We start from the raw sequence: 20,677 nt of genomic DNA, 5'->3' as shown, positions 1-20,677 counted from the left end.
TTTTTGCAATCTACTTGTTTTGTCGGCACGCTTTGGGGCCCCACTGCAGTGAGTTTGAGGCCCACCAGGTGGCCCCAGACCCCCCTTTGTGAACCACTGCTCTAAAAGCCTTGCTGTTCAATGTTTAGGATTCAGGGTGTGTGTAAACCTGGACATAAGCACCAAACAATGCTAGTCTCCTGGGATGAGTTAGAATGTCATGACATTTTATACTGTGTGTCCAGTGTTGCTTCTTTTTTTTTGGGGGGGGGGGGGATTTTTGTTTTTGTACAGAACCATGCTTTTTAAATAAACTTTTCCCAAAGAAGAATTGGAATCTTTTGAACTTTTATGGACTTGGTCTGGACTTTGTATAGGCATTTTTTGTTGACACACGATTATTCTACATTTTAATTTAAAGACAATTCAAATATAATATCTGTATATTATTATAATAATTAATCATATACTAATATTTGTATATCATTTCCTGACTTAATTTGCACTAACAAATATGTTGTTATAAAACAGAATCAAAGCATTGCAGTTTCTCATATTATCATTCAGATAAAACCACATGATACCTCTGGGTAGAACAGACACTCTCGTCCATTGAAATGAATGGACAGAAACTTGTTCTATTTATTTGTCCGAAATCAACACTGCAGTTTCTCTGCGTGGCCTGAAAACAGCTTTGTGTCCGTGTAGAACAGATTTTCTATAAATATGTGGAATGCAATCTCCAAATACATTTTTAATCATATTGGCGGAATTGAATTCCTACTAAAATGTAATTATAAACCCAAAAAACTACCCAACAAACTCTCAGACTTCCACAAGCAGGCGTTGCTCTCCTGGAGGCTGATGAACAAGCACAGTTTCTGGAACAATCAATATATCAAACATCACAGCGACTCACGTGGGTGCCATCATTAATTGTGCCCGCCCCTTTTCTCCTCTCTGTTAACATGGGACTGGAGAAGTTCACATAAAATCAGGAAACAAACACGAAAACAAAGCTGTTTTTCGGCTGTGTAGAGAAACGGTGCAGTGGTGACTTGTTGGTGCAAATGAACATTGGACTTTTTACACAAATCAATCTACTAAACATCAGATTTGAGCAGAGAATATTTTAAATGAACGGGCTTCGCGCTCGACCGGAAGTGTCTGTACAACGGAAGTGCCGAGACAAAGCAAAAAGTTGCAAAAGTAGGCGGGGCGGAATAAGGTGAATGCAAATCTCCAATTCTGCAGCGTGAATATGTTCAAGTTTGTAAATCCATACCAAAAGGAATAATGCATTTCTTAAAAAATACCAATTTAATAATGAAACACAGAAAATTCAGAACAAATTGTATGTAAGAGAAATTGGTGAACGTCGCACTGGAACTCAGTATTTGGGGAAATAAACTGGAGCAGGGCTTGGCTGGTTGGTGAGAAGCTGTGCATTTTTAATAAAGAAATCTCATATAAAATCCTACATAACATATACCCTGCCAAAAAAAACACGTGAAAGATTCAAACTTGACATAGATTACAAATGCGACTTTTGTCAAGCTGAACAAGAAACCATCATCCACCAGTGTTATCACTGCCCTTACAGTCAAGACCTATGGTCACATATACAGCAACTTATCCAGAACAAAGCTGGCCATGTGATCAGCCTCCAGGAGAGTGACATCATGCTTTATTTTGAGAATCCAAATATTCCCAAAGACCTTTCCGTTCTGATTCAGACTATTATCCACCTGGCCAAATATCATATTCATAAAACTAAGTGGGCACAAACAAAGTCAAAGCCAAATGGACTTCATTTCATGAACGAACTCAATCCGTATCTCAGAACAATAAAGACTGTGGCTAATCATACAGCCATCAAAGTCCATAATGCATCCTGCAAATACCATATGTTGCCACAGTAAAGGTTATATCTATATGCCATCCTGTATTCTAATGTCTTGATACAAACTTCACATGGTCTGTTATGTATGACTTTATTTGATGTATTTCTCTTTTCTCTTCATGTTTTTTCTCAGTTTGTTTTGTTCTGGCTCTATGTCTCCCTCCTGGCCTCTAAACTTGTGAATATGTGTTTACATGTAGCCTATACCGTACTTTTGCAGCACTTTTATTTTGTTATTACATTTCTGTTAAATATGCTCAACACTGATAATGCTTTTACTGCGGTGGGTAATCAAAGAGAGGATTTGGATGAGAACCTAACCTGTTTAAATCTCAATTTATTTATTTATTTATTTGAGCATACATTTTGTTCAAAGGAGTAGGCTGAAGCAAAAGCTTATGAGCGCCTACCCCCAACTCAAAATGATGAACTTTTCATTTCTCATAGTATAATCAGTGTAAACAAAACAACAACAAGGAACAATAGCAAAGAAAACAAAAGAAAACATGAAGAACTTGTTTCCTTTCAGTACAGCTTTTTGACTCGCAACCACTGTTTGAACTATTCACATAATAACAGAACCAAACACTATTACACTATTACTATTTCCTGCAAGATCGCTACAAAGCAAGTAACAAAGCGACCATTCATATATTTCTTTCAGTTTCCAATGCCAAATCAGCCACATTCACTAGTTTTCATGACATAAGGGCACATTAATACACGTATTATAGTCCGTGTTCTTGTTGCTCCAGTTGTCATTACCAGGCTCAAGACAATTTTAATTTATGTGCATTGTATTGTATTAGTATTATTTATATATATTTTATTATGTACAGTGTATGATGTGACCCCTACATCGAGTGGTGCGTTAAAAAGCCGGGTGTAGAGCGGGCCAGTTGAAGAGGGCAGTACCTCCCCATCAACAAACCTGCCCCCAGCCGCCCTAACAGCTGATTTTGTAGATGATGTTCGTCTGCTGTAAAGTGCATTAGCCAATGAGGTTTTTGAGCCCGTTGGAGGGGCTCATTCTTTGTTTTGTTTTGAGCAATAGAAATGACACATTGATACATTGCTCTTTTTATCTGTATGCTGTGTTTGTGCTGAGCTCCATGTCATGTAGGCTTTCATAATAAAGGAAACCGAAGCCTATTTACTGACATTTTTTAAATAAACTCATTACCTCAGAACATCAAATGTGGGGACTAGCGGAGCTAGTGTAAAAATAAAAATATGAAGTATCAATAAAACCTCTGGCGGACAACAACCAATCAAACAGCCGAACAGCTCTCACTTGACAGGAAGTACTCGCTGACCCACGTGACGGGTATAAAATCCAGAAAGCGGAAGTGTTCGGGCGCCATTTGGGCAGCGGCGGCTCCAAGTGATAGTAAGAACCGAGGAGCCGCTGTGGTGCAGACCCCCGAGTGTTCCCCGCTGCGGCTGCATGGAGGCTCCTGCCCTGCAGCCACACGACACGTAAGACCGACTGACTGCACACTCTCAACCCCCCCACGGAGAAGTTTAACCTGGGAGCGAGAGCCAGTTTCCACTGCTGCTGCAGCTAACGTTAGCTTAAAGAACAACTAACCCCCAAATCAACTTTTTTTTCTAGCTAAGTTGTATAAATGGGTATCTTATAGTGTTGTCTACGTGTATATGTCACTATTTTAACAATTTAGTGCAAATTTGTTGAAATCCTGTCTTTGTGTCCCAAACCGTCTGTGTGGCGCCATCTGCAGCGAACTGTCGGTACTGCATTTGATTTTTTGAATTCGGCACCCAATTAGCGGAGGGGAGAGAGATGATGTCAGGAGGCGAGAGATGATGTCACGGGCTCTGCCGCTCTGGGGTATAAAAAGGCTCAGTCTCGCTCACGCCCCCGTAGCGAGTTGGTGTTGGAATAACGAGAGAATATTTTCATCGATTGTCAGGTTTGCGATTAGTTGTCATAGCATTTAGGTAGATTTTATTAGGATAGCTTTTTTATTATAAATAAGTGTATAGTTTTAGTAGTGTTAGTTGTTGAATATTGTAGTTGTAATCACTAGTTGCTTTTATTGTTAGATTAGTTAGCTCAATTTAGCTTAGGGCGTTTGTTAGTATTGCTTTTAGTGGTCTATCGTGTATAATTTAATTGTTAGTTGTTAATTGTACTGTGTTAGGATGGGGAGGAAGTGTAGCGTAGTGGGGCTGGAGTTTGCAAAGACCATTTTACGTGCTGATTCCTTCGCCAACTTCACCGAGGTTGAACTGGGCTATGCTAGTCTTCTGCGTTTGAAGAGCGAGGCCGTCCCCACCGACACTCCTGCCCCGCCAACAATGTGAGGTGAGTGAGAAAAATAATGATTTACCCATTTTGGGTTTGGTAGTAATTGCATTGATTGTAGCTGCTGTAAAAAGAGGCACTTGGTTCACTCTGTCCCGGTCATTTCTGTCAGTAGTAGCTACTTTGCTCACAGATTGAGTCATGTACAGTATATAGAATTTTTATGTGCACGTCAGAATAGATCGTTATTGTAGTATCTCAAACAAATTCGCCGGTTTGGCCTCTGATAACACCAATCACATGAGTCGTGTAGATCTGTTGAAAAAATATGGCGTGTAAATAGACTCTGCAGCCTCAGCTCCAGGCGACGTGTCCCGCACTCGCTCACTGTGGCTGAGGAACAGCAGCCACCGGTTATAAGCGCGTCTACTCGCTGCCCGGGGCAGCCTGCTAATGCATCAGTCTGCAAAGTTACGCCAACACTGCGCAAATGTGCACGAGTCTGAGCACCAAACTAATCTAAGTTTGACATGACTGTAGCTTTTGACAGTAGCTACAAGCTAGCCTGTATAGCTAACGTATAGCTAGAACGTACTGTGTGTCGGAGGCTAAACTGACCCGCTCCGTGCGCGCTCTGCTCCCGTTTGATGCTCGACTGCGGTCAGTGAGGAGAGGGCTGACCACTCCAGGTGGACCGTGTGGTCAGTGAGGAGAGGGCTGACCACTCCAGGTGGACCGTGTGGTCAGTGAGGAGAGGGCTGACCACTCCAGGTGGACCGTGTGGTCAGTGAGGAGAGGGCTGACCACTCCAGGTGGACCGTGCGGTCAGTGAGGAGAGGGCTGACCACTCCAGGTGGACCGTGTGGTCAGTGAGGAGAGGGCTGACCACTCCAGGTGGACCGTGCGGTCAGTGAGGAGAGGGCTGACCACTCCAGGTGGACCGTGTGGTCAGTGAGGAGAGGGCGCTCACAGATGTGAGCTGTTCTTACGTGGTTTCAGAATCAGTATAGTTGTTATTGCCATTGTTGTTGAACAGGTTCACAAAATAGGATCAATTCTGATAATTATGTTCATGTTGACAAGTTTTCTGAACTGAACCAAAGTTTACACCTATTTGGACGCAGCTATTCAAAATGCCAAACCATTTGGAAGTTTTTAGTAGCCGACTGTAGCCAGAATTAACCTGATACAAATATTTGGTTGATCTGCTATAGGGTGGCATATTCTGAAGTATATCCTAGGTTGTATTCCTATAAATCATCAATACAAACAATGTGTTTGCATGTCACTTGTGTGTGCACTTTATAAATATTATTTATTGTTATGTTTTCAGCCAAAAGTGAGCAGAGAGAAATGTCCAGACTGATCCAGTCATTACAAGGCATGCAAGTGTCCAGGCCAATGTGAAGCCGAGCAGGCGACGCAAAGGTGAAATCTATTTATCCTTTATACAGTACTGTCATTTTATGTATAAAACAGTCTACACTTTTGTTTTTTTTATATACTGTAGTTAGACACAAGTTGTGTAATTACTGCCATTTTAAATGTGTTTTTTTTGTTTGTGTTTTGTACAGCTACTCAAGCCCGGACCGCTTACACAAGCGTCGGTTGTGGGACAGGGGACCTGATGGAAATCCCTCTTCCTGACAGTCCCAGAGCAGCCTCTACACCTTTAAAAAGGAGAAGGTGTGAGGTGTCAGCGTCTGACCCCAGCTTCCACATCGATGACAGTGCCAGCACTGTGAACTGTTCAAGGTACAAAGAAAATCTAGAGTTTTAATTGAAAAAATATATACAGCGTCCTGGTTTTTTGAGGGATGAAATATCCTTTATTTTATATAGCATTCCCACTGAAGTCCCTCCACACAAGGACAAAAAATATATTGTTCTTGAGGACCAACTGCTGGAGCTGTTTAGGCGATGTCCTGTCTGGGTCACTCAACAGTGTCCTCGCTGTGAGTTCTCCAGTCAGTGGTCCAGTCAGCCCATGGTGAACAACATCCCAGCTGGAAACCTACAGCTCTGTGCTGTTCACCAGCTCATCCTTTAGCCAGATTTCAAAGGCACTACAAAAACATTTTGTTTTTCCATATATTATCCGATGATAACAGATGTTTTAATTTTATAGTTCTTGGGGGCCTTCAATATTCAGGGACTGTCAGAGCAGTGCTTCTACAGGCATCAGGCAAAGCTCCTCATCCCTACAGTCAACTGGCAGTGGAAGCTGGAGCAGGATGACCTCATCAGGGAGGCTCTTGAAAGCGGCTCTGTGTCACTGGGCGGGGACATGCGGGCAGATTCACCTGGTAAATACATTTAATAAACATTTATCTGAAGTATTAAAAGTCAGCTAATGTATAACTTGCATTCATGTAGGACATTCAGCCAAGTATGGCAGTTACACCATGATGAATCTAACGAGTAACAAAGTCATTGACATCGAGCTAGTCAAGGTAAAACATTACAATACAAACATAAATATGTAACTTTGGATAACTGTGCATTATGATAGAACTCATATTCTTATTTTTTTGTCTTATTAGAGCAATGAGGTTGGAAACAGCGTGTGCATGGAGAAGGAGGGGTTTGTGTTTTGTGTCCCAGAGATTGGAAAAAAATGATGCGCTGGGCCAGAAAAGGTGAACGGAGGAAATGACGAGGTGGAAGAAAAGCATTGTGAACCATCTATATGAATCATCTCTACTGGTCACCATCAAAGGCTGTGGCTGAGTGGACATCTGGGCAACTACATTCAGAATGTCCACGGAAAACCCCCTGTCCCCTCGCTGTCTTCACAGGCCTTTGGTTGGGGATGATGCAAGAGTGTGGCCAAAATCAAGTATGTGTAATTACAACTACTCCTCCCAATATCTAATTTATATTGATGTATTTACACTTCACATATCAATTTATTATTCTTTGTAATTCTTTATAATTCTTTGTAGGCACAGCAGCATGCGAGAGACTCTTACTCTTTTGTTAACACCACGTTTTTTGAAAGATTAAGCTAAAATAAGCCCACAATACCACACTTCAAATATTGAGGCATTCCATAGTCTGATTCTCTCACAATAGTCTGGGCCTCTTATTCAAAGGAATGCTGGCCAGGTAATGATTCCTAAAGGTTCAACAAATATTCACTAGTTATTTTATCACTTTGAAATGTTTAGAAAATAGATACTGCATATTAATGTTTATTTGTGAAATTTTAGGGTGCAGGTTGGTGCCTTGAATTTTGATTTAAAAAAGGCAAATCGTCATAGTGTATCCAAAATTCAAGCGTGGAGACTACACAGTGAGAGCCATGAAGACCAGAGCTACCTCAGGTATGTCACATTAAAAACAACACAACCAATGCTTTTACAAGGACAAATGTTTTGTGCTTTGTTTACAGTCTACTTTGACCAACTAATGGCCCTGCTGTTTGAAAGTGTGGTCGAGGATCCTCTCCCATATCAGGAGCACACAGACAAAGGACCTGTGCCTGAACCATTCTGTGCCCATTGGACAACGTAATAGATTAAAATCAATGTTTCATGCAAGATTTAATTGTGGGCAGTAAAAAAAAAATGAAGCCTGTATATGTTCTGTCAGATATGTCACAGGAAGGTATATGCAGCACCACTGTTTCTAGAAGCTGAAAACTTACTGCATGTATATTTATTACAGTTGGTATTGTATAACATAACCAGTCAACTTTGTCTGTTCAATTTGTTTATTGCACACATCTATGTAGGCCAAGTGAGTGGCACATGCAGCTCAACCTCAAGTGAAATGTGAGCTGTAAGTTTGTAGTAAGTTTTACCAAAGAAATTGTGCTATAATTTGGAAATTGCACTGTTGTAAGAGCCAGAAGTGCAGAATCAAGTACTGGTACAAAACAAGATCTATAATTTTCATTAATATTTCAATATTCAACTAAAAAAAGCATACATATAAATACTTCATTATAGTCTTTACTCTACAGTGTCATCATTCAGTGGTAGTTTAGTGTATGTGTTAACGTTGGTTAAACCTTTTAGTTCACTAAATTTAGTAATAGAAATTACTTCAGGCTATTTACTTAGGGCTAACTGGCTCTTTGGGTTCACAATGTTACAGTCAAGCCTTTAGAGAAACATGACCTGAATGATTCTGTCTCACATCTTCAATGGCAAACCAAAAACAATTTCAAAAAGACAGTGTTCCTGCTCAATAATACAGGCCTACATTTATTTATTTGATATGTTTTGTGCACTTTGCTGTAAGAAAAATAATAAAAATCTTTGTAACACAAATAGCCACGTCTCTATATCACACACTCTGCTGAGGACACTGAGATACATCTCCCATGTTAACGTAGACCACAGCAAAAGTCTACATCTAAAATAGATCGGTAAATTCTGAAGCAGCCAGGACAGTTACGTCCCTTAGCTGCGATGCTAACGTCGATCGAGCTCAATGCTAAGCCGCTAGCTTTGTAAATGACAGAGGAATAAATGAGCCAGCGCCTCAGGTACAAGGCCGCTGTCTGCCACGATGCCCCCCCTGTGTAGAGAGAGCTGTCGAGCTGTCCCAGTGGAACAAGTTGCTAAATAAGTTAGCTCGCTGGAACTCCATGCTCCCATGCTCGGACTTTGTTTACGAGGAGCGCTGCAGGTGCAGCGTCGAAGTCAGAAGCCTCAAGCCCCTCCCACCCCTCACCCCTCCCGCGTGCCCCTTAGTCCTCCAGGCAACGCCCCCTTTCTGTTGAGATTTTCAAATCTGAGGCTCTGATACTGAGGCTCTGGAAGGAGGGGTTAGTAGCCCTTTAAGCCCCGTTTGGCGATTGTTTTGCTTTTGACATTTTGGCTTGTCTGAAGCTCTGAGGGTTTATACGCCGTGTGACATGGTTTGAGATAATGAAATGAATAAAGCATGATGAAATAAAGCGTTTTGCTACACTGTCACCGTGCACCGTGCATATCATCCATGCAGCAGGTCTATTCATTCAGCGCAGGTGGCAGCTGTCAAATTGTCACTTCTTAAACTGTCAGCGCTAGTTAAGTCGTAATAACTGGTTTGTCAAATAGTTACATCTTTTGACTCTTATTATGCAAATCGAATTCGCTGATGATAATGAAATTATAGCTGTTCTAGTCCATTGTGTGATCCAATTTGATGCGAAACTGAATTGAGATTGCACTAACTATTCTCCTGCAAAACACCTCGGAACAGGCAGGTTGCTTTCCGAACAGTTGGATCATTTGTATTCGTTGTTGAAATGCTGAGGTTGTAGAGGTATGCATGTCGTCACGTCCGAGGTGGGCATCTTAATTAAGTACATATTAATATTTCTACCGTGGGTCAAAACATCGTTCACAAACAAAGCGTTGCATCTGTGAAAAGATCGGTGCTGTACAAGATCGGTGATTTAAATGTGCCCGTCTGCTAAGGGATCCTTCGGCCCTGGGTCTCTATAGCCTGTCCGTCCATGGGAATGGATCTCTCCTTCTGTGGTTCTCCCCAAGGTTTCTCTTTTCTCCTGCCTGGTTTTCGAGTTTTTCTTTGCCGTGCTGGAGAGTCTAAGGACAGGGGACACCCGCGCCGCTCGTCGCTACCTCCTATTGGACATTATATTTGCCATTATATTTACCTGAACTTTTAATTGTCATATTTATTGCTCTGTTTTATTGCCTTAATGTTTGGAGCAGCCCTGTGAGGCGACTTCTGTTGTGATATTGGGCTACACAAAACCATTGAACTTGAAACTTGAAACTTGAAATAAACAGCTCTTCAAGCTCGGAATAATTACCTGTTTGCCCACAGTCACCAAAACATCAGGTGAAAATCAGTAACAGAGATCCTCCCTATATGTCTCTACACACTGCTGCTGTTTACTAGCACGGAATGGGGTCTTAAATCATGAGATACACACGGACAAACAGGCCCTAAAAGTCATTTAAATAGCATAAGATACATTTTATTGGAGTAAATAATGGCTTTTTCCAGGGGCGATTTTAGAGTTTGAAAAGATGGGGCCTCAATCCAGCTGTGTTCATTTAACAACACCAAATAAAGGGGGTCTGACATTTTTGAAAAAATAAACATAATTCCCTGCATTCTGGTGAATTTTGGTAGTCCTGGAACAGATATTGAGGGGTGGATACATTTTTCGTTTGGTCTTGTGAATTCATAGTTTTAGCACACTTACTGCCTGATTTACTGAGCAATATGGTTAATTGCAAGTGCTACTTTAAATTAGCACGATTTTATTACATGTTGCATCTGATATATGATTACAAACTGAGATATTAGTGGCACAAATTTGACATACATGAGTTGGTGCTGTGACTTTTTTGCTCTGATTCTGTGCTCTCTGACTCTGTGCTCTCTGACTCTGTGCTCGCTGATTCTGTGCTCGCTGATTCTGTGCTCTCTGTGCTCTCTGACTCTGTGCTCGCTGATTCTGTGCTCTCTGATTCTGTGCTCGCTGATTCTGCGCTCTCTGAAATCTGTGCGCTCTGACTCTGTGCTCTCTGACACTGTGTGTACTGTGCTCTGACTCTGTGCTCTCTGACTCTGTGCTCTCTGACTCTGTGTTCTTTCTGACTCTGTGCTCTCTGATTCTGTGCTCTCTGACTCTGTGTTCTTTCTGACTCTGTGCTCTCTGACTCTGTGCTCTCTGACACTGTGTGTACTGTGCACTGACTCCGCTCTCTGACTCTGTGCGCTCTGACTCTGCGCTCTCTGATTCTGTGCTCTCTGACTCTGTGTGCTCTGACTCTGTGCTCTCTGACTCTGTGCTCTCTGACTCTGTGTTCTTTCTGACTCTGTGCTCTCTGACTCTGTGCGCTCTGACTCTGTGCTCTCTGACACTGTGTGTGCACTGACTCTGCGCTCTCTGACTCTGTGTGCTCTGACTCTGTGCTCTCTGACTCTGTGTTCTTTCTGACTCTGTGTTCTTTCTGACTGTGCTCTCTGACTCTGTGTGTGTGCACTGACTCTGCGCTCTCTGACTCTGTGCGCTCTGACTCTGTGCTCTCTGACACTGTGTGTGCACTGACTCTGCGCTCTCTGACTCTGTGTGCTCTGACTCTGTGCTCTCTGACTCTGTGCTCTCTGACTCTGTGCTCTCTGACTCTGTGTTCTTTCTGACTCTGTGCTCTCTGACTCTGTGCGCTCTGACTCTGTGCGCTCTGACTCTGCGCTCTCTGACACTGTGTGTGCACTGACTCTGTGTTCTTTCTGACTCTGTGTTCTTTCTGACTCTGTGTTCTTTCTGACTCTGTGCTCTCTGACTCTGTGCTCTCTGACACTGTGTGCGCACTGACTCTGCGCTCTCTGACTCTGTGCGCTCTGACTCTGTGCTCTCTGACACTGTGTGTGCACTGACTCTGCGCTCTCTGACTCTGTGTTCTCTGACTCTGTGTTCTTTTTGACTCTGTGCTCTCTGACTCTGTGCGCTCTGACTCTGCGCTCTCTGACTCTGTGCTCTCTGACTCTGTGCTCTCTGACTCTGTGCTCTCTGACTCTGTGCTCTCTGTGTTCTTTCTGACTCTGTGCTCTCTGACTCTGTGCTCTCTGACTCTGTGCTCTCTGACTCTGTGCGCTCTGACTCTGTGCTCTCTGACACTGTGTGTGCACTGACTCTGCGCTCTCTGACTCTGTGCACTCTGACTCTGTGCTCTCTGACTCTGTGCTCTCTGACTCTGTGTTCTTTCTGACTCTGTGCTCTCTGACACTATTTGCACTCTGACACTCTGCACTCTGACTCTTCGGACCATGGACTGACATTCAATTGATTGGAGGCAGTAATTGTCAATCATCCTGATTGCTGGGAATTTCTCATTCGCTCTCTCTCTCCAGGGGATTGGTTGCAAAAGGAAGCTTTGTGGCAGTGGACAGTTTATGGATTGAAATCTTTGTGGATTCTATTTTATTTATTTTAGTTTATCAGGATCATTTCTCGTGTTTATCAAACAGCTCAAGAGGAAATACTGAGGCCATGATGGATGGATAGATTTTCTTTATTGTCCCACGGGGGGATATTTGTTTCAGTCAAACAAGGCAGCAATGTAGAGATGTGCAGTTGTAATTTTGAGGCTAAAAATAAATATATATTTCGGGGTTAGAGTGAAAACATCAGCCCCGGTAAAATAGCCTGGCAACGCCGCTGGCATTTTCAAATATTATTATCGCACAAAGTTTGTTGTAAATCCAAAGTTCTGGTCAAACTTATTTAGCTGCAGTTTTGGCAGAAATTGGCCAACATTTTTGGGAGAGAGAGTTGTTGTGTTTTGTCCAATGTGCTTTTGAATGTCGGGATCCATTTGTTTAATGGAATGTTTGCAAACCTGAAGAAATGATGTTGGCCTATGCCCAGATTTTTTGAAATTGTGATATTAAGTAAAGTATCTGGGCATTAGCTGCCTGCAGAAACCTTGGCTTTATGACGGTAAGATTGCTGATTCGAGTCCCTCCTTTGACAAGTGCATGACGTCGGTGTGTCCTTGGGCAAGGCAATTCACTCACATTGCATATATGCGTATATGAATGCGGTGCATGTGTGAATGAGTGCTTAGTGGTGGTCGGAGAGACCAGTTTGGAAGCCTGCCCAGGGCAGCTTTAGCTACAATTCCTGGAGTAGTCCAGCAGAAAGGAAGTCAAGAGAACTAGCATCATCATATAGTGTTAATCATTATCCTATCATCACTGTACTAAACTGTGTTTCAGTCAGCGGTGGAACAAGTCCTCAGATATGATTTCTTTTATATTATATCTTTCTTAAATCTCACAGCACTTTGGTCTACTTTGGTTTAGACATAAAACATGATGATAAAACGCCACATGTCAATAATAGACGGATGTGGATCTGTCTCACTGATGTTGCCCTGTGTCCTCAGCTCTTGTGTGGGGCTGGCAGCGGGGGACAGCATGGAGCAACACAGCGGGAAGCGTATCCGTAAGCCCTCCCTGCTGTACGAGGACTTCGAGCGGCCTTTCCTGCCCCTGTCACCGCCTCTCCATTCCAGCCCTGTGCCCGCCGTCACAGACTCGCTCTGCGGAAGCCGCCTCACCAACCAGCTGCAGTACCTCCACCAAGTGCTGCTCAAGTTCCTGTGGAAGCACCAGTTCGCCTGGCCCTTCCGCGAGCCCGTGGACGCCTGCAGGCTCAATCTGCCGGTGAGTGTATACCAGGGAACATGAAGGAAGGGGCGAAGCTGGACATAAGCGCGTGTTTGCCTTAGTCAGTGTATACCCAGGTCAATAAAAAGCATTAAAAGTCAAATTACATCTACATTTGATCTACATTCTTATAATGACATGGCGCAAGTATTTAGTTTAAAGCATAGTATTAGTAATATTTTTGGTATAGGCTTGTCAATTACAGAAATGATGGTTTGAAACCATTTGAGCTGCAGTTTTGGCTGAAATTGTACACAATTTTTTGTCAAATTCCTGTTCAATTTGCTTTTGAATATCACATTTTAATACACGAATATCATTTTTTTGAGATGTTTGTAAATTTGAATAAATTATTATAATAAAAAAAAAAAACTCTTCCTCACCCTCCGCGGGCGGTCTCTTTTTCCTCCTGCTCGGGTCCTCTACCAGAGGCCTGGGAGCTTGAGGGTTCTTTCGCAGTATCTTTGCTGTTCCTAGAACTGCACTTTTCTGGACCGAGATGTCTGATGTATTTCCTGGGATCTGCTGGAGCCACTCCTCCAGTTTGGGGGTCACTGCCCCGAGTGCCCCAACGACCACGGGCACCACTGATGCCTTCACCCTCCAGGTTTTCTCCAGCTCTTCTCTGAGCCCCTGGTATTTCTCTAGTTTCTCGTGTTCCTTTTTCCTGATGTTGAAGTCGCTTGGTATTGCTATGTCGACCACAATGGCTTTCCTCTGCTCTTTGTCCACCACCACAATGTCCGGTTGGTTCGCCATTACCATTTTGTCCGTCTGTATCTGGAAGTCCCACAGGATCTTGGCTCGGTCATTCTCTACCACCTTTGGAGGTGTTTCCCACTTTGACCTTGGGGTTTCCAGCCCATACTCTGCACAGATGTTCCTGTACACTATACCAGCCACTTGGTTATGGCGCTCCATGTAAGCTTTCCCTGCAGCATCTTACACCCTGCAGTTATGTGCTGGATTGTCTCATTGGCCTCTTTGCACAGTCTACACCTGGGGTCTTGTCTGGTGTGGTAGATCTGGGCCTCTATTGCTCTGGTGCTCAAGGCCTGCTCCTGTGCAGCCATGATGAGTGCCTCTGTGCTGTCCTTTAGTCCGGCTCTGTCTAGCCATTGGTAGGATTTCTGTATATCCGCCACTTCAGTTATGTTTCGGTGGTACATGCCGTGTAGGGGCTTGTCCTCCCATGACGGGACCTCCAGCACCTCATCTTCTGTTCCCCATTGTCTGAGACATTCACTGAGCACGTCATCTGTTGGAGCCTTGTCCTTGATGTACTTATGGATCTTGGATGTTTCATCCTGGATAGTGGCTCTCACACTCACTAGTCCTCGGCCTCCTTCCTTACGGCTAGCGTACAGTCTCAGGGTGCTGGATTTGGGGTGGAACCCTCCGTGCATGGTTAGGAGCTTTCGCGTCTTAACATCTGTGGTCTGTATCTCATCCTTTGGCCAGCTTATTATTCCTGCAGGGTATCTGATTACTGGTAGGGCGTAGCTGTTTATTGCCCGGGACTTGTTCTTGCCATTGAGCTGCTTCTTAGGACCTGCCTTACTCGTTGGAGGTATTTGGCCGTAGCCGCTTTCCTTGTCACCTCTTCGAGGTTGCCATTTGCTTGTGGGATTCCGAGGTACTTGTAACTGTCCTCAATGTCTGCTATTGTTCCTTAATAATAAATTATTATAATTATAATTATAATATGTATATGTATATATATATATATATATATATATATATATATATATATATATATATATATTATAATTATAAGAACGAGTTTCTCAAGTCAGGTGTTGCGTTAGACCAGAAGCTTATCTCCTGTTTCCAAAATGCATCACAAACTGCTTGAGAACGTTCTACTATGATAATTGGTGTTGAAAATAATTCATGTTCAAGAAGATGCACTTGTGTTTACTAACTGTTTATTCAGTTAAACATTCATTTTGAACTGTAGGCCGACTACATAAGAGGTCCTAATGAACTGTTTACAGTCAGTAGCTTTGTGTCAATCAATTTTCTGGTGACAAACTAAATCTCCTCTTCTGCAACTATGACCTGCTAAAGAACATGGGACAGTCCCAAGTATTTATTTACGGGTAATGTGGGCCATCTTACCAGATCAGATAATATAGGCCTCTGTTTGTGAGCGTGGGAAACATGTGCGCGTCTCCTGATTGGTCAACAATGTCACGTGATCACTGTCACAACAGCGCAGTTCATGCTGCTGCAGCTGCTGCTACTACGAGCTTCAACCTGGCGATAGTTCTGTCAAAATGGAGATAAACGTCGACAACACGAAGATGCAGGACGTATTTCTTTGGATTTTATCAGAAAAGTAAACGGGTGGAGCGGAGAAAGAGAAGCTAACGGACTCGGAGAAAAGGAGCAGGAAAGTTCGTCTCCAAACTCCGTAAGTGCTGCGGTTAAACTCTGCTCGCGGTTGAGATGTAGCTGGAAAAGGCTCTTGTGAACTTTTGGTGATAAAGTTGCGCTGTTTTGTGTGGGGCTGTTTTGTGTGGGGCTGTGGCCATGAAATGAGTTGTTTATGTCGCTGTTTCGAAAGAGGGAGGCGCCGTGTTGTTTTTCTGTCTTTTTTTCACTCTGTCATTGGCCGCTGCTTCTGTGTGTTCGCTTTGGAGATGCTATATTCACTCAAGTTTCTTCTGTGCGACCGAAATTGGGCATAAAAGTCGTGTAATGTGTGCTGACCATAAAATATCACGGTGAAAGTCATTATAGCTTGCAGAGTATAGACCCAGCTCCCAACCCAGCTTTGAGAATAGATTAACGGCGCTATTTTTTTTATCGCCCGATAAGAGTCTCGCGTTAACGCAGCACGTTAACGCCGATAACGGCCCACCACTATATATATATATATATAGTGCCTAAAGAGATACACGAGAGACAACAAAGCCAGACGAGTAAATCGTCTGTTCTAGGGATGTCACGGTAACCGGTGTAGCGGTAAACCCCGGTAAAAATTTTGACGGTGAAAATTACCGTCTTGTTTTGTGTTTTTATTATTATCTCGGTGAATAACCGCACTCGCGGTGTAGGCACGGTGAGCCTCACCAGCCACCGTCTCATCTGCTGCAGTTTCCGCGGCTATTGTCAAATATAAAGCTACAGGCATCACAAAACTTAGATCAGTTTGGTGCTCAGTCTCCTGCACAGTTGCGCGCTGTGTCAGCGTAGCTTTGTTGTGCAGATGCATTAGCCGCTCCCGCTAGCTACGAAGTAGAAGCAGTAAAAGTTCACTTGTCGTAATATAAAGCCGTATAACTTTCACCTCAGCGTCAGCGCGATGTCTCATGCGGTTCATCGCCCTCAGTGGTGCGTCTGTTAGAGCGGGGTTAGTTTAATATAATAGATCCATGGGTTAGCGAGTAGACGAGCCTACAGTCAGCCGGCGGATGTGGGCGGCTGTAGCGCTGCCCAGGTGAAGTGAGGGAGCGAGAGGGCGAGCGTGGGGCAGCGGGGCTCACTCAGCCTGGAGCTGGAGGCTCCTACGGCTGAAGCCACGGGGAAATGGCATAATTGTATGTTATAGCAAGTAAGTTAGCGTTTTAGCTGGAATGCTGATGTGAGACTTTGGGTTGAAGGAGAATGTAACGAGTCGCCCCATAGTGCGGCTGCAGCGCCACCGCCAGTACATAAACATGTCGCGGATACCTCTGCACGATGGCACAATGCGTTACGGGGCTCCCGGTGGCAGATTGCAATAGATTCACTCTCGCCGCAGTATTATGAATTTAATAATGATGGTATTTTCCCAAATCTGCAAAGCGAAAGCTCACTGGAAGGACAACAAAAATGTTCCTGATATAGACGGTTTATCTTCGTTTCTGACGCTATAAATAGTACATGTAATACCCTCGAAACGATCAACAACACATCGTTATAGTTCCTTTACTTTGATGTGAAAAGGCTTTGTCTGTATTTTTTTATGTAACAAGCACAATTAAACTTTTTTGAAACGATTTCAGTTTGTGTAGGACTATCAATGCTTTCTGAACATATTAACACACATTTTTAAAAAATACCGCGATAATACCGAAAACCGTGATAATTTTGGTCACAATAACCGTGAGGTAAAATTTTCATACCGTGACAGCCCTAGTCTGTTCGCAACAACCAGCGAAAGTGTACGCTATATATATATTTTGTGTGTGTTTGTGGCGTTGTGTATTTAAATCGCACTAAAAAAGCATCAAAAGAGAAAGATGCAAGTTTGCCATTTTATACTCACTACTGCCACCTCAGGTCATACGTGTAACTGCACCTTCTATATTAAAGGGATATTTCAGGATTTTTGACAATTTTGTAATTCATGCAGTTAGTATGTTTGAAGAGTTTCGTGGCGCTAGGCTAATGCAGGGCTAGTGCATTTCTACGATATCAGCTAGCCTGCATTAGAAACAGTCTGACCCGCTCCACAGATCACCTGAGGCAAATCACTCATAACGCCAGACTATCGATATAAATGTCTGTGTCGATAGAATAATTTTTGGAATATAACTGACCTTGCATTAGGGCTGTGCAATTAATCGAAATTCGATTACGATTTCGATTATTACACTAGACGATCACAAAAATTGCATAATCGAGAAAAAACGATTATTAAGGATGCCCTCCCGCTCGTCCATCCAAAGCGCAAAAGGTCCGTCCTGCGCGGTTTGTGTGAGCGCCTCTGATCAGCTGTAATACCAGTGCAGCGTGATAGAACTGTAAATAATATCGTACTAATATTTTTTTTTACCTAACTCTTTAGATAACGCCACTGTTAAGTGCTCACCTTGTGCTGAAAGGAGAACAGCTGTTTAGAAGCCTTTGCCCAGGCGCTGGTTTTGTTTAGTAGAAAAGTCTAAAACTCTTCTTCAGGAGCAGATCTCAACGGAGCTCAGACAAACTCTTATTACTTCATGATGCTGTGATGATTGTTTCTGTTCCCTTCGCATTTCACGTGCGGAAGGCTCATGCTTTGGTCTGACATAAAAACATTAGCGCTGTGTGATGATGTCATCAGGCCGCGCGGCTCTGTTGGACAGGTGTGAGGGGTGGCCAGCAGGGGGCAGGTATCCCTACAGAGTTAGTTTAGAAACGAACATATAAAAAAAAAAAAAAAAATGTTTTTATTGTCCAAAGAAAATATATTCCATAGTTGTTTTTTAAAATAATAATAAAAATGAATAAATAAAATAAAGTTGTTTTTTTTAAGGCAACAAATAATCGTTTGAATAATCGTGATTTCAATTATTACTAAAATAATCGTGATTATTATTTTTTCTATAATCGAGCAGGCCTACCTTGCATCACATGAATGATCACATTTTAGGGACTATTTTCTAGCAGGTCACTCCGCCGCAGCGTAGCTTATACAAACACGAAGCAGATGCTGCTCAAATATAATGTATTTTAAATGCAAAATGGTTAAAATTATTCTGAACATGACCGAAAGGTAATGTTCACGTGTCATAGCCTTTAGCCTGTTAGAAGCTATGCTAGCGCTAACAAACAAAGAAACCTTTGCAACACTCACCACTCAGATATAGCGACAAACCATCAGAAAATGATTCCTGTTAATCCTGTCTCAAAATGATGTCCATGGAGGCAGTTTTAGTCCAGTTTGTTGCAGCAGCAAATCGTGGCTCTTTATCTCTGTGGTGTCCTAGGGTTGGGCGATGTTCCCTTAATTGGCCGTTGACGATGTTTACAGTGAACCATCGTGATGGACGATGATATCGTCCATTTCTCATTATAAGCATTTTTAAAGACATTTACATAGCCCATATAGAAGCTGCATATTACTATGTATGCTAGGAAATGTGAGATTGTAGGAGAAATGGATCTAAACAAAACATGATCTGAACAGAGTCATGGAACAGAATTTTCAACAGAAATGTGTTAAAACTCGTGCGTAAAGTCTGAGAGGAGAACGACTTATTCAGAGCATCAACTCCTCCTCAATACCAAGACTCTTATCACACTAACAAATGTAAATGTTTAAGAAACAGTGGGTGAACGGGACAATATTTACAAGTTTGCGTTGTAGCTTACGTTTTTGAAGCCGCTCCACGCGGCGCCCGGTCCGTGAGCTTGTAACCTCGTAACTCCTGCACCGCCTCTTTCTCTCCTCTCTCTCCTTTCTCTCCTCTCTCGGTCCTTCGTGAGAATAATCTAAACCCATGCGTGCTCATCTAGCTCCGATGTGAGAGCCATCTCGTCATTTTAAAACGGTTTAAGTTTCTGTACGAAGCAAAGCAAAGCAAAACCACGCGCTGGTAAACCCTGAGCAGCAGAGAGAGAGAGAGAGAGAGAGAGCCCCGGGCTTCAGAAACAGAGCAGCTGCGTCTTACTTTAATAATTATGGCTAACACATCATGGCTTCTGGCAGGCTACTGAAACTAGCGCGCATATTAGTTTTATCCGTGATTTAATTTACCGTTCAATCCCTGCAAAGTTTGTAGGTTTACAAGGCCCACAGAAGACCAGTGCGTGTTTCTGACAGGAGGGGGCGGGGCATCACGATGGTGGCTCTCCATCGTCATGTTGCTCATCCATCGCGATGGACGATGATATCGTCCACAACCTTATGGTGTCCAAGTGTCAGCACCACTTTGTTTAATCTTAGTAAAAACATATTTTCTTTTGAAGACGTGTGAATTTATGCTGGACGTTCTTTATTTTTAGGGACCACTGTTTATTTCAGATAATTTGAATAAATTGTTACCCCAGTCAGCTCGGTGCAGCCCGTCTACACTGCTGCTGCATTCAGGTGACATTACGGTGCAGTAAATAATAAAAAAAAAAATATATATATATCGGCCGATATTTTCCCATATCGGACCGATACCGATATGTGAAAAAAAAGATGACAAATGTCGGTTTCAAATTGAATTCTCTAAATTGAATTTTTTTCCCTATTCACCTGCAGTGTCTCGCCTTAACACCTTTCTGAGTGACAGTGCAGGATTTTAGAGGCAGTTGTGGGCTCATTCTACACATTAGTACATGGCTGGAACATGTAGGGGGAGGAAAATACATCATTTTAACATTTTTAAACTCTGTATAGTCCCTTTAAATTTGATCTGCTGCTGCGGTATAAAGCCTTCATTAAAAGGCATTAAATGAATTCTGCCAAAAATGTGCCTTACCTTTGATCAAAAAGCATCAAATGTTTTCCCAATTGACATGAAATCTATTTTCCTTCTAAAATAATGGCACAACTTAATTTACAGTAAAAATACGAAATCTTTGGTCCAAAACATGTACAACTGCAGCTTTCGAATCCAAATTGATTAGGTATGGCAAGACAACTTTATTTATACTGCGCGTTCGCACATATTACAAAACTTTGGTGGCAAATGTGGTGG

At 42.7% G+C, this 20,677-nt stretch overlaps 1 protein-coding gene across 1 annotated transcript in view; it reads left to right on the top strand.

Annotated features, from left to right (window-relative positions):
* Nucleotides 1–3,228: 3,228 nt before the first annotated feature.
* Nucleotides 3,229–20,677, top strand: part of brd2b (bromodomain containing 2b) — a 32,703-nt gene continuing 15,254 nt past the window's right edge. Inside the window, exons 1-2 of the mRNA XM_079562228.1 lie at nt 3,229–3,361; nt 13,016–13,295. Coding sequence (XP_079418354.1) covers nt 3,330–3,361; nt 13,016–13,295 — 312 coding nt within the window. The 5' untranslated portion in view covers nt 3,229–3,329. The remainder of the gene's footprint in view (nt 3,362–13,015; nt 13,296–20,677) is intronic.

The sequence above is a fragment of the Gobius niger genome (genome assembly GCF_951799975.1).
Source record: "Gobius niger genome assembly, chromosome: 8".
In the NCBI taxonomy this organism is placed as follows: Eukaryota; Metazoa; Chordata; class Actinopteri; order Gobiiformes; family Gobiidae; genus Gobius; species Gobius niger.
The sequence above is the reverse complement of the archived record's forward strand: the minus strand, read 5'-3'. Positions and strand labels throughout refer to the sequence as shown.